This window comes from Hemibagrus wyckioides, linkage group LG15 (assembly GCF_019097595.1).
Source record: "Hemibagrus wyckioides isolate EC202008001 linkage group LG15, SWU_Hwy_1.0, whole genome shotgun sequence".
NCBI lineage: Eukaryota > Metazoa > Chordata > Actinopteri > Siluriformes > Bagridae > Hemibagrus > Hemibagrus wyckioides.
The window spans coordinates 2,605,563-2,618,874 of record NC_080724.1 but is presented as its reverse complement, the minus strand read 5'-3'; the positions used below and the strand labels follow the sequence as shown (position 1 = coordinate 2,618,874).

The 13,312-nt window shown below is 40.5% G+C and overlaps 2 protein-coding genes across 3 annotated transcripts; both read left to right on the top strand.

The window, feature by feature from the left end:
• Positions 1–1,026: 1,026 nt before the first annotated feature.
• Positions 1,027–8,705, top strand: LOC131365833 (F-box only protein 6-like). Its single transcript, XM_058409717.1, has 5 exons — positions 1,027–1,133; positions 1,808–1,943; positions 3,660–3,961; positions 4,212–4,347; positions 7,858–8,705. Exons 1-5 carry the CDS (start codon positions 1,114–1,116, stop codon positions 7,996–7,998), a joined length of 735 nt encoding a protein of 244 aa, XP_058265700.1. The 5' UTR covers positions 1,027–1,113; the 3' UTR covers positions 7,999–8,705.
• An 864-nt stretch (positions 8,706–9,569) lies between these two features.
• Positions 9,570–13,136, top strand: LOC131366415 (F-box only protein 6-like). Of its 2 annotated transcripts, none has more exons than XM_058410897.1 (6): positions 9,570–9,915; positions 10,712–10,961; positions 11,093–11,207; positions 11,410–11,505; positions 11,614–11,749; positions 12,451–13,136. In XM_058410897.1, the coding sequence occupies exons 1-6, from the start codon at positions 9,874–9,876 to the stop codon at positions 12,589–12,591; spliced, it is 780 nt and encodes a 259-aa protein (XP_058266880.1). In that variant the 5' UTR covers positions 9,570–9,873; the 3' UTR covers positions 12,592–13,136. The 2 variants fall into 2 exon arrangements, with proteins under 2 accessions (XP_058266880.1, XP_058266879.1); XM_058410896.1 differs by having other exon boundaries at positions 9,572–9,930.
• The last annotated feature ends 176 nt before the right edge of the window (positions 13,137–13,312 follow it).

The following is a 13,312-nucleotide window of genomic DNA, read 5'->3' as shown; positions in this document are numbered from 1 at the left end:
GCAGGACAGAGCTGACCACCGGGAATTCCCCCGGTTCACCTGATGACCACTCCGGGCCTGGTCTCACAACTGTCTGAAATTCGCCCTAAATGACCTCGCCTCCGAAAGCAGCACTTTACTCTTCTAGATGCCTGATCGGATACCTCAGAATTCACAATTATGCTAATTGTGCTAATTATTATAAATTGGCGCTCCGTTCGTTCCTCATCAGCAGCTGGCTGTACGGTAAATTTACCTCAGGTGAAAAAATGGCGGCTAACCTTACACAGCCACAAAATACACAAGGAAAGCAGAAAATAAACAAAAATGTGTTCAGAGTCAGGAAACAAAAACCTCTACACATTACTATCAACACATATAACCATATTTTAATCCTCACACACATTTAATTGATTATAACTGTTTCGCGCTTCTCCCCCAACAGAAAGGTTATTAACATTAGTTTAGCGGTTAAGTCATTTTAAGGATCATTTAAACTGTCAAAACAAAGTTCCCGATGCTCGAGACCAAAGATATCTTTAGAAAATATTCATTCACCCGCTTATTCCGCTCCACATCCACGTCCTTCAGCCGCCTTCAACAGATGAAGTGATCTCCCTCCCGCCTGTCACTCACTGGGTCTGGAAGAAACTGTATCCTTACGCCATGGCGGGATTTCCTCCACTTCGAATATTTAACATCTTCACAGTTGTCATTTTAAATGTCCGCTTATTTTCAACTAAGATCACATGATATTATGTTATAATGTTATAAGAACGGACATACAGCAAATGTTGATATGTGCATCATATTAAAACATTCAAACATCAGACCTCTAACTGGTGCCTTTAACCAAACTTTCTTCCTTCACTTTTGTAGTTTCATTTTTGCTTAATAAATATATATATATTCTCATTTCTGGTCGAATGAATGTGTGTATGTAATATAAGACTTTTTTTGTGTGTATATCTAAAACAGCTCGGGAACAAACATCACTTCCATGTTAATGAGTGTGAAAATAAATTTCGACCTCCGACTTCCGAGTCGGAGTTTGATTTCTGACAGCTCCGAGTTGTTCGGTCAAACCAGGAAGCTGGGCGACTGAGTGCATAAACACGGCTAACGTGCTGCGACATGAAGTTGTGTAAAAAGCGGTATTAATTTTTTTAATTTTCTTTGTTTATAGTACATTTAAGTGATCGATTTGATTAGGAACGGGTGCGAAAAAAAACATTATTAGTTCCCCGGTCTCCTTGATTCTCTACAATGTGGCCGGTAGTCGGAAATATAAAATATTTAAATCTATGACTAGGAATTAACTCCTCTGTAAGTATATATAGATATATATATGAATTTTAGAGTTATTTCTGTCGCAGTATATTTAGAAATCCAGGTGTTTTTAATCTTGTCTCTCTATACTGCGTACTTCTTTGCTAGGACTAGTGTACTGACCAATTACGTCATCTCCTGACCAATATTTACAGGAAGAGCGTTTGTTTCTGTAACTAAGACACGTTCATGTCCGTAATTGAAAACGAAAATTTATTTATTTTTAAACGTTTCGTATTTAGCTCTAGGTGAGTTGTTGTTTTATACAGGGGTTGGACAATGAAACTGAAACGCCTGGTTTTAGACCACAATAATTCATTAGTATGGTGTAGGGCCTCCTTTTGCGGCCAATACAGCATCAGTTCGTCTTGGGAATGACAGATACAAGTCCTGCACAGTGGCCAGAGGGATTTTGAGCCATTCTTCTTGCAGAATAGTGGCCAGGTCACTACGTGACATGGCCGTGACATAAACAATACACGTTTCACATTGTCCACAGCCCAAGATTTTCGCTGCTGGCACCATTGAAACCGACGTTTGGCATTGGCAGGAGTAACCAAAGGTTTGGCCCGGCCATGTACATTGACCCTGTGGAGCTCCCGACGGACAGTTTTGGTGGAAACAGGAGAGTTGAGGTGCACATTTAATTCTGCAGTGAGTTGGGCAGCTATGGTTTTATGTTTTTTGGATACAATCCGGGTTAGCACCCGGACATCCCTTTCAGACAGCTTCCTCTAGCGTCCACAGTTACTCCTGTTGGATGTGGTTCGTCCTTCTTGGTGGTATGCTGACATTACCCTGGATACCGTGGCTCTTGATACATCACAAAGACTTGCTGTCTTAGTCACAGATGCGCCAGCAAGACGTGCACCAACAATTTGTCCTCTTTTGAACTCTGATATGTCTCCCATAATGTTGTGTGCATTGCAATATTTTAAGCAAAACTGTGCTATTACTCTGCTAATTAAACCTTCACACTCTGCTCTTACTGGTGGAATGTGCAATCAATGAAGATTGGCCACCAGGCTGGTCAAATTTAGCCATGAACCCTCCAACACTAAATTGGCCAGTGTTTCAGTTTCATTGTCCAACCCCTGTATATACCACACTGTTACTGTTTCACTGATGGTGACTAGGTGATGTTAGTGATCAATGATACTGTGCATCCAGAATGTATTCACCTCTTAGTGATTATTTCTCTTTGCTGTGTTGCAGTATCAAATTTAAGTCCATTGGATTGACATTCTCTACAGAAATAAAAAGTTCTAAAGTATTTAGATGTCCTCAACTTGAATTAAAAGTTTAAAAAATTCTATTAATTGATATGCTAAATTTACAGGCCAAGATACTGTAATAGAAATTTTGACTAATGGTTAGTGCTGTGACAGAGTTTCTGTTAGATGTAAGTAATTTAACAATTTTGAGAATTTACATTATGAATTGATTTGGATTGAAGTCTGGGCTTCGGCTCAGTCATTCCACAACACAAGCCATTTTTTTTCAAGCCATTCATTTGTACACTGCTGAAAAAACTGAAGGAACACTTTGAAAACACATCAGATCTCAATGGGGGGCAAATATCACGCTGGATATCTATATTGATGTGGACTGGGGAATGTTTTAGGAACGAAAGGATGCAACACCGTTTGATGGAAATGAATATGATCAACCTACAGAGGGCCGAATTCAAAGACACCCCCAAAATCAAAGTGGAAAAAATGATGCAGCAGGCTAGTCCATTTTGCTGAAACAACGTCGGGGCATGCTCCTAATGAGACGACGGATAGTGTCCTGGGGTATTTCCTCCCAGATCTGGACCAGGGCATCACTGAGCTCCTGGACAGTCTGAGTGGTGTCGGATGGACCGAAACATAATGTCCCAGAGGTGTTCAATTGGAGTTAGGTCAGGCGAGCTTGGGGAACATTCAGTGGTATCAATTCCTTCATTCTCCAGGAACTGCTTGCACACTCCTGCCACATGAGAATTCAATTGGATCATTGTCATGCTGGAACATACATTTTCACAGATTTCTGTCTGCCTGAAAAAGGTTCTTCTCAACAGTTTGCTTAAATTTGCTCCATCCATTTGCTTGTGATGGCAACATGATTTCCAGTTCCTCCTGCTAAAAATATCTTTGTCTGCTGCTCCTAGAAATGTTCTCCATTTTCTTCTCACCTAAAAACATAATCTTAAAGCTTCACACACTTCAGCAGGACTAATCTGATCTGTCATTTTTGCAGATACAGCAAAATAAGAAATAATCACTGGGCAGTGAATACTTTCTGGAGGTTGATATGTGTCTGATCTGTGTTCATTTGAGATGTCATGTTATTTTCCTTGTTGACCACAGTGCCCAGCTCTTCCTCGTGATGCTATTCAGGAAATTCTTCATAACCTGCCTGGCCACCAGGTGATTCTTGTGTGCCGCCTGGTGTGTACTGAGTGGAAGTCGGTGGTGGACAGCACTGCATTTTGGAGAGAGCGATGCCGTAGGGAAGGATTCAAGCCTCTCGATATCCACAAAGTCCCAAGAGATTGTCAGGCGTATTATTTTCTATGTAAGAAGCGACGGAATCTGTTGAAGAATCCCAACGCAGAAGATGAGCAAAAAACAATAATGATTAGACAGTTGTTTCCTAAACACATGTCACTGTGATATGGCTTGGAAAAATGTTTGTATGTTTACACAGTTTGGTTAAAAAGGTTGTGTGTGGAAAAAAATAACTTTAGTGTAAGTAATGTCAGAAATGTTCTTTCATCTAGATGGCTTCACTGGAAAATGGAAAATGGAGGTGATAAATGGGTTGTAGAGAATATGTTCTCACCACACCCAGTTCAGCTTTTCTCTGTTATTTCTCTCCTGAGTCGAAAAGATATTTTAAATCATTAAATGCTCCTCCAGGTATGCTCCACGGTGGGACTGTGGCAGTGTATATGAACTTCATGTCGAGTTACTCAATCGCAAGAAGAAGACTGTCCAGTTCTTTCAACCAAAGCGAGTGAAATTTCCACAATGGAATGATCAGCAGTTGGAACAGGTTAGTCACTTTGTAGTTGATCCCATGTAAAACGTAAGGTTACTTGCGTAACCCTGGTTCTCTTTCAAACATTCACTCGGTATCTCACTATGGGAAACGCCTCAGGCGTGATAGACTATGGAATTACACCACGTCTGTCCGCAGGGCAAACCAAACACAGCTCACCACCCAGGACCTATATATCCAGCTGTGACCGCTGGATCGGTATTCTAAGCATGCTCTTCCCCCATGTAATGTGAGAAGGGAAGTTTGGTGAGATGCCTCACTCTGTTTTCAGAGAACCGGGGTTACGCAAGTAACCTGACATTTTCTTTGAAGCATTCGCTCAGTATCATATTAGATAAAAACCTGATATGAACAATATCTATTGGTTCAAATGGAGCCCTAGTTAAAGCACCCAGAACCTTAGATAAATCCCATGACTGGATGAGCTGTTTCAAATACTGGTCTCAGATGTCTCACTCCCTTCTCTGCACGCTTTCGGGACTGCGCACATAACAGATAATCGTCTAGATAGGCAGATATCCTGAGACCCCTGAGTCTTAGTGGTGACAGCGCTGCCTGCATGCACCTGATAAACACATGTGGAGCTAGGCTCAGCCCGAATGGAAGAGTAACAAATTCGTAAAGGAAAGGAAAATCTGAGATATTTTCTGTGCACGGGGTAAATGCTTATATGAAAGTAAGCATCCTTGAGATCGACTGTGGAAAACCAGTCACCCCTGCGAATCAAGCGAGTGAGCGCTCCGATCGTGAGCATTCTGAATTTGTTTTTTCTCAAGTGCTTGTTTAGAAGCATGTAGATCCAATATCGGGCGTAGACCCCTGTCTTTCTTTGGAATGAGAAAATTACGGGAGTAAAAGCCTTTGAGTTTCCCCCACCAAAACTCAGTTTATAGCTCTTTTTTCCAAAAGGGAGGCTATTTCTGCTTCGAGCTGAATCGCCTGTCGCTACAGATGCTATAATCCCATTGAAAGGAGGGGGTTTTATAGCAAACTGCAGCCTGTAACCTTTCGTTACAGTCACCAGGACCCAAAAATGCACAGAACATTCTCTCCAAGCCTCCTGACAGAGAGCTAGTGGGTTTTGCTGAACCGCTTCCATAGATGGTCTTTTGGCGCCATCTGTTGGACAGAGAAAAAATCAGCCGGGATCCGTCTGGCCCTAGACCGCTTTAATTCTCGGTTCAGTGATTTTTTTGTGTCTCTGCGCCCTCAGCGATGAGCCTTTATGCGACAGATAACAACGTTTTATTATTGGTTTTGAACCCAAAGTCAAAGTGCTGTGTGATACATACTTCTGGTGGCTGAGTTTTCTGCACTTGAACATGTTTTATCGCTGAGTGCAACACATTTAACCTTGTATGTGACAAGGGAAAGCTGCCCTGTACACAATCTAGAACAGTGTTGTCCATAATCCACACTTTCCGCTTTTTCACGGGTGGGGGAACAGGTGTGGCGGACTCGGGGGAGGACATCACAGAGAACCCTTGCTGCTGTTTGTCCCTCCCCTGAGGAGACTGCATTCTAGGTATCTCTCTTCTTCTTGTTATAAGGGTGAGTGGACCTAGATTTAGCGGCAGCCACCGCGAATGACTGCTTGCCCCGCGGTTTACTGGTGCTCGGAGCATCTGCGGGGCGGGCCGACTACTCTGCGCCCTGGGGTTTTGCAATCCTAGACACGCTCAAAAATCTACTGTTCTGCGTCGGAGGGACGAGCCACAGCGGAGCAGGAGGGTGTGGTGTTTTCTTTCGTGGCAAGCAAACATCAAATGCCTCACCTTCTTTCTTTTGAAGGTCGCATCTTTGTCTCATCGCCTCAACGGCTGGGCCAAATAAACACTTGGAGTCTGTCGAAGAGTCGAGAAAATCTAATTTCTCTCTGTCCCAGATGCTTGATAGGTTAAGCAACCTATCCCCCGCAATGGTGAGAGCCATCGAACGGCCACAGCTATGCACAGTGCCATGTGAAGTGCATAGATTTAGGTCTGTAATATTACAGATTTCTTTTCAGACCACCGGGTTTCGATTCCTGGAGTCTAGCTGAGTGCCCAGCTCCTCCAAAAGCTCCATTTTTCCAGGTAGGGTGGGACTGGAAGATGAGAGAGTGGTCCGCCTGTTCGTGTGCAGGTGATGAGCCACTTGACTGTTCAAGCCACTTGAAGGGGTTTGAAAGGCCAAGCTCCTCCATCTCATTCACATGTAGTGAAGAGTAACCCTTGATGGGCACTGTGTGAGAGAAGGGCTTGTCCCACGACCGCTTCATTTCTGCCATGCATGCTGGTAAGGCGGGAAGCAGTTGTTTCATCATAAATATCACGTTTAACCCGCAGCCCCCCTGGAGTTACTGGCCAAGTGATGTTAAGCCATGTTGCCGCACGTTTACAAACCTGTACCAAGTCACCATCCACCACATTCAACGGCAGTTCGACACTTTCGCAGGTCTGGACACTTAAGCCGCAGACAGGATGGCGACGCCCTCCTCGTCATCCGGCTCGTCCCCAAGGAGACGAACTAGCATCTCCTCGTCTTCCTCTGGCTCCCCTCTGGCTCCTCTCCTTCATCCAGCAGTTGCTGGTCAAAAAGTGGTGTGGGCTCAGGGAACTTGAGTCCATAATATCCCCCCATGAGGAAAATTTCTGCAAGGAAGAGGATTTGAACCTCTTTAACCACCCGAAGCCTTCTTTATAGCATTCTCACCGGCATAACTCAGCAAGGCACACAGCTCTCTGCATCAATAAGTGCAGCTTGCACATGTTCACCCATGCAAGCTATACACATTGGATGGGGATATTCCTCTACCAGGAATAATAAACCCACATACTGTGGGACAAGAACGGGAAGGGGTGACTTTCTCGCTCTCCGGCGCCATCTTGAACCCCGACATGGTAGACGGACAGGATTTGATATATAGCTCGTCTTGGCGCCTTAGCTATTCTAAACTGCGCTACTAAAAGTGGAGTCACTCAGTAAGGAGCAGCGAAAAAAATAGCAACTGCACTACATTTTGCAACGCTCACCTTAACAGTACATCTGTGAACTGGAGCTGGTGATGAGGAAAGTCATCACGGGGAATAGAACAAGAATGCCGTTTCAGCGGTCACAGCTTCGTATATATGTCCCAGGTGGTGAGCTGTCTGCCCTGCAGACAGATGTGGTGTAATTGGTGCTTCCATAGTCTATCATGCCTGAGGCATTTCCCATAGTGAGATACCGAGCGAATATTTGAAAGAGAACTCCAAGAGAAATGTCCCTTAATTAACAGCGGAATGAATTTTGAAGATTGCAGAAGGTGGACAGGTCTACAAGCTACATTTGTTGTACATTATTAATAGCAGATGGGTAATTATTTTAGTACAGTCTGTTTTCTTATATCTACAAATCATACTTTTTACACTATATGCTGATCAGCCATACTATTATTTCCTTACTGGATATTTTCAGTATGGATTTTTTGGTCATTTGATATATATAACATGATGTCTATCACTCTCTTTTGCTTCATTTTAGAAGACTTATACCTTTAAGGACTACGGACCTGGTGTTCGATTTATCCGTTTTAAACACAGAGGGAAGGACACACAGTTCTGGGCTGGACATTATGGAATAAGGGTTACTCACAGTAGTGTTGAAATCTGCCCATCAGCCTAAAATAGCCATTATAATATACATATAGGTAATGGAAGAGCATATTTTCAAATCTTAAAATATGTCCAATTATCCATTATAATAATTAGTTGATTCTTACATTTAATTCTAATTGTTTTTTCTGACATCTCCACTGACATACAGCAAATGTTGATACGTGCATCATATTAAAACATTCAGACCTCTTATTGGTGCCTTTAACCAAACTTTCTTCCTTTACTTTTAAAAGAAAAGTGTTTCATTTTTGCTTAATAAATATATATTTCCCTCATTTCTGGTCCACTTAGTGTGTGTGTGTGTGTGTGTGTGTGTGTGTAATATAAGACTCAGCACCATATTACTGAATGTAAACAAAGTTCCGACTTCCGAGTAAATGCATAAACACGGCTAACGTGCTGCAAAATAAAGTTATGTAAAAAAAGAAAAAAGCGGTGTTAGTTTTTATTTTTGTTCATAATTCATTTTAGTGATAAATATTAGCAATAGATTAGGAACTGGTGCGAAAAAACCGGTATTAGTTCCCCGTCTCCTTGATGTGGGCGGTAGTCGATAAACGAACGCGGGAATCGACTGAATAAAATAAATCTATTCATCTAGGATTAACTCCGATGTCAGTACATTACAGTATATATGCATTTTACAGTTATTTCTGTTGCAGGATATTTAGAAATCCAGGTGTTTTTTAATCTTAGAAACCGCGGTGAAATTAGTTTGATATTCGGACATTACACAGATATTCGGAAGCGGTATTTTAGGGACCGTCGACAAATTACTGTACTGAAATGTACTTACCTGGCTACGTGCCCCAGTTATTCTAATTTCTTCTTAAATATACATATACCATGCGTCATTGCATGCTGCTTTGTTAATTTATTAATAAGAATTGAGTAAATAGATAATAATTATGTATCATGTGAATTATTTTGTAATTATTTATATTTTAATTCAAAAAATCAGTATTCAGACCCTGTGACTCCAAACTAGTACCAAAGTAATCTACTTGATCACCCCCACATGGAACACCTCTTGTTATCCTAAAATATGTCTTCATTGACTTTTATTTTAATTTTAATTTCATTAAGTCACTATTTTTTCCAATAGCCTCTAGGTCATGTGACCCTGTGGCCCACAACTAGTACCAAAATAATTTACTTGGACACCCCCACAAGGTACACCGCTTTGTATCCCAAGAAATGTCTTTGTTCATTTTTATTTTTATTTCAATTTTTTAAGTGGCTTTTTCTTAAAATAAATAATAAATAAAAATGTAAATAAAATCAGTGAAGACATATTTTGGGATAACAAGAGTTGTACCTTGTGGGGGTTTCCAATTAGATTATTTTGGTACTAGTTTGGTGTCACAGGGTCACATGACCTTGAAGGTATTGAAGAAAAGGTGATTTTTTTATTACAAATAAATTCATACTGCATAATTAATACTATCTATTAATTAAATTCTTATTAATAAATTAACAAAAGCAGCATGCAGTGACGCATGGCATATGTATATTTAAGAGGAAATTAGAATAACTGGGGCATCTAGCCAAGTAAGTAACAAGTACCACATTTCAGTCGTACAGTAATTGATCGACGGTCCCTAAAATACCGTTTCCGAATGTCTGTGTAATGTCCGAATATCAAACTAATTTCACCGCGGTCTGTTACCATACTGCGTACATCTTTGCTATGACTCGTTCCTAGGACTAGTGTACTGACCAATGACCAGTGATCATCTTCTGGCCAACAATTAGAGGAAGAGCGTTTTTTTCTTTTGTAACTAAGACACGTTCACGTCCGGAATTGAAAACGAAAGTAAAATCAAAGTTGTTAGAACACTGAGAGAAGGAATTAATCATCCACGAGACCACGGACTTGAAGATGACCTCTGAGCCGCAAGATCAGAAACGAACGGGAAATTCAGTATGTAATCCAGATGTGAGTTGTTGTTGTTTTATATATATACTACACTGTTACTGTTTCACTGATGGTATCTAGGTGATGTTAGTGATCAATGATACTGTGCATCCAGAATGTATTCACCTCTTAGTGATTATTTCTCTTTGCTGTGTTGAAATATCAAATTTAAGTCCATTGGATTGACATGCTCTATAGAAATAAATTAACTAAAGTACTTAGATATCCTCAGCATGAATTAAAGGTTTTAAAAAAGTGACAAAGAAAAAGGTGTTCTATGGGGTTGAGGTCAGGACTCTGTGCAGGCCAGTCAAGTTCCTCCACACCAAACTCACTCATCCATGTCTTTATGGACCTTGCTTTGGTCACTGGTGTGCAGTCATGTTGGAACAGGAAGGGGTCATCCCCAAACTGTTCCCACAAAGAGCATGAAATTGTCCAAAATGTCTTGGTATGAAGCTGAAGCATTAAGAGTTCCTTTCACTGGAACTAAGGGACCGAGCTGAACCCCTGAAAAACAACACCTGAATTCAATGATTTGGAGGGGTGTCCCAAAACTTTTAGCAATATAGTGTATCTTTGTCTGCTGTGCCTAGAAATGTTCTCCAATTTCTTCCCAACAGAAAATGTAATCTTGCAGCTTCACAGACAGTTCCCAGGTCCTCATGAGAGCAGGACTAATCTGATCTGACATTTTTGCAAATACAGCAAAATAAGAAGGGAGTGAATATTTTCTGGAGGTTGATATGTGTCTGATCTGTGTTCATTTGAGATGTCATGTTATTTTCCTTGTTGACCACAGTGCCCAGCTCTTCCTCATGATGCTATTCAGGAAATTCTTCATAACCTGCCTGGCCACCAGGTGATTCTTGTGTGCCGCCTGGTGTGTACTGAGTGGAAGTCGGTGGTGGACAGCACTGCATTTTGGAGAGAGCGATGCCGTAGGGAAGGATTCAAGCCTCTCAATACCTATAAAGTCCCAAGAGATTGGCAGGAGTTTTATTTTCTATGTAAGAAGCGACGGAATTTGTTGAAGAATCCCAATGCAGAAGGTGAGCAAAAGAGACCAATAATGATTAGACAGTTGTTTCCTAAACACATGTCATTGTGATATGGCTTGGAAAAATGCCATAGTAAAAAAAACCTTTAGCTGAAGTAATGTCAGAAATGTTCTTTCACCTAGATGGCTTCACTGGCTGGAAAATCATAGAAAATGGAGGTGATAAATGGGTTGTAGAGAATATATTCACACCTCATCCAGATGAGACTGTAACAAAATGCTTTGTTACCTCTTATATGTAAGATTTTGCATTTCTACAACATATTCTCATACTGCTGTGTGTATTATTTTACATGAAGGAAATACCGCCTCCTTTGTTTCCTGGTGATGTACAAAAGTCAATTATGAATGCTTAAATTAAAAATGAAGGAGATTTGCAACTATTATTTAACAGAGATCTGCTGTCTATAAGCAATTATAAGCTATGCTTCATATTTCAGGCGATGCATAAAGAGTCAGCTGATCAACCTTAAGAAAGAAGGGTACAATCCTGCGTTTATGGATGAAATTCAGCCTGACATTGTGATATCAGATTGGTGAGTTCAGCTTTTCTCTATTATTTCTCTCCTGAGTCGAAAAGATTTTTAAATGACAAATGCTTTTAAATTTTTAAATGAAATCTAAATCTTTAAATGCTCCTCCAGGTATGCTCCACGGTGGGACTGTGGCAGTGTATATGAAATTCATGTTGAGTTACTCAATCGCAAGAAGAAGACTGTCCAGTTCTTTCAACCAGATCCAGTGGAATTTCCACAATGGAATGATCAGCAATGGGAACAAGTTAGTCACTTTGTAGTTGATCCCATGTAAAACTCCAAGAGATATTCACACTTGCATATTCTACAAACAAGTGTTTCCAGACAGCTGGGCTAACACCAGGCTTTGAAAGAATCTGTAAACCTCCTTACACACAAGACAGGGAGTCAGCATCTACATGCTACATTTGTTGTACATTATTAATAGCAGATAGGTCATTGGTAAAGTTTTAGTAAAGTCTCTTTTCTTGTATCTTCAAATCATACTTTTTAACTTATATGCTGATACTTTAGCTACACTATTATATTCTTACTGGATAATCTCACACACAGCAAGAAGGTCCTGGGTTCGAATCCTGGGGCCTTTCTGTGTGGAGTTTGCATGTTCTCCCCGTGCCTGCATGGGTTTACTCCGGGTACTCCGGTGTCCTCCCACAGTCCAAACACATGAACTAGAATTAGGTTGATTGGCAATTCTAAATTGCCCATAGGAGTGAGTGCGAGTGTGTGTGGTTGTCTGTCTGTATGTGTGGCCCTGTGATGGACTGGTGACCTGTCCAGGGTGTACCCCTGCCTTTCGCCCAATGTGTGCTGGGATAGGCTCCAGCAGATCCCCATGACCCTAATTAGGAATAAAGCGGGTATAGAAGATGGATGGATATTCTCAGTATTCTTTGGTCATTTTTTTATCTGACATGTTGTCTATCACTCTCCGTTTTATTTTAGATGACATACACCTTTAAGGACTATGGACCTGGTGTTCGATTTATCCATTTTAAACACGGAGGGCAGGACACACAGTTATGGGCTGGATATTATGGAATAAGGGTTACTAACAGTAGTGTGGAAGTCTGCCCATCAGCCTAAAATAGCCATTTTAATACACCTATAGGAAATAAAAGAAAATATTTTCAAGTCTTATAAAAAGAAATATATTATTCATTAATGTTCTTATGAAAAATGTTACTGATTACTGTAATCTATTTTGCTAACATGCTAAACACGTATTAGTCTTGTACAGGTAATCTGTGAGCTCTTAAACTGCTGTGATATTTGCAGTGTTTAGCACATTATGATTTTACTTGATTGTCATGTCTTCGATATATTAAATGTTTGTTTTCAAATTTGTCTGTGATGCTCGAGATCATTAAAAGAAGATGGGACAGAGAATATTGCCTGATATGTTAATATAAGCTAGTCCAATTAACTTTCATAATAATAAGTATTACTTGATTTTTTACATTTAATTCTAATTGTTTTTTCTGACATCTCCACTGACATACAGCAAATGTTGATACGTGCATCATATTAAAACATTCAGACCTCTTATTGGTGCCTTTAACCAAACTTTCTTCCTTTACTTTTAAAAGAAAAGTGTTTCATTTTTGCTTAATAAATATATATTTCCCTCATTTCTGGTCCACTTAGTGTGTGTGTGTGTGTGTGTGTGTGTGTGTGTGTGTGTAATATAAGACTCAGCACCATATTACTGAATGTAAACAAAGTTCCGACTTCCGAGTAAATGCATAAACACGGCTAACGTGCTGCAAAATAAAGTTATGTAAAAAAAGAAAAAAGCGGTGTTAGT

Excerpts from the sequence above, each read along its gene's own strand:
- LOC131365833 (XM_058409717.1), top strand. The coding sequence starts at position 1,114 with ATGAAGTTGTGTAAAAAGCG. Across the intron at positions 1,134-1,807 it reads ATGAAGTTGTGTAAAAAGCG|CCCAAGATTTTCGCTGCTGG; the intron begins GTATTAATTTTT and ends CATTGTCCACAG. Across the intron at positions 4,348-7,857 it reads ATGATCAGCAGTTGGAACAG|AAGACTTATACCTTTAAGGA; the intron begins GTTAGTCACTTT and ends GCTTCATTTTAG.
- LOC131366415 (XM_058410896.1), top strand. The coding sequence starts at position 9,874 with ATGACCTCTGAGCCGCAAGATCAGAAACGAACGGGAAATTCAGTATGT. Across the intron at positions 9,931-10,711 it reads ATTCAGTATGTAATCCAGAT|TGCCCAGCTCTTCCTCATGA; the intron begins GTGAGTTGTTGT and ends TGTTGACCACAG. Across the intron at positions 11,506-11,613 it reads GACATTGTGATATCAGATTG|GTATGCTCCACGGTGGGACT; the intron begins GTGAGTTCAGCT and ends ATGCTCCTCCAG.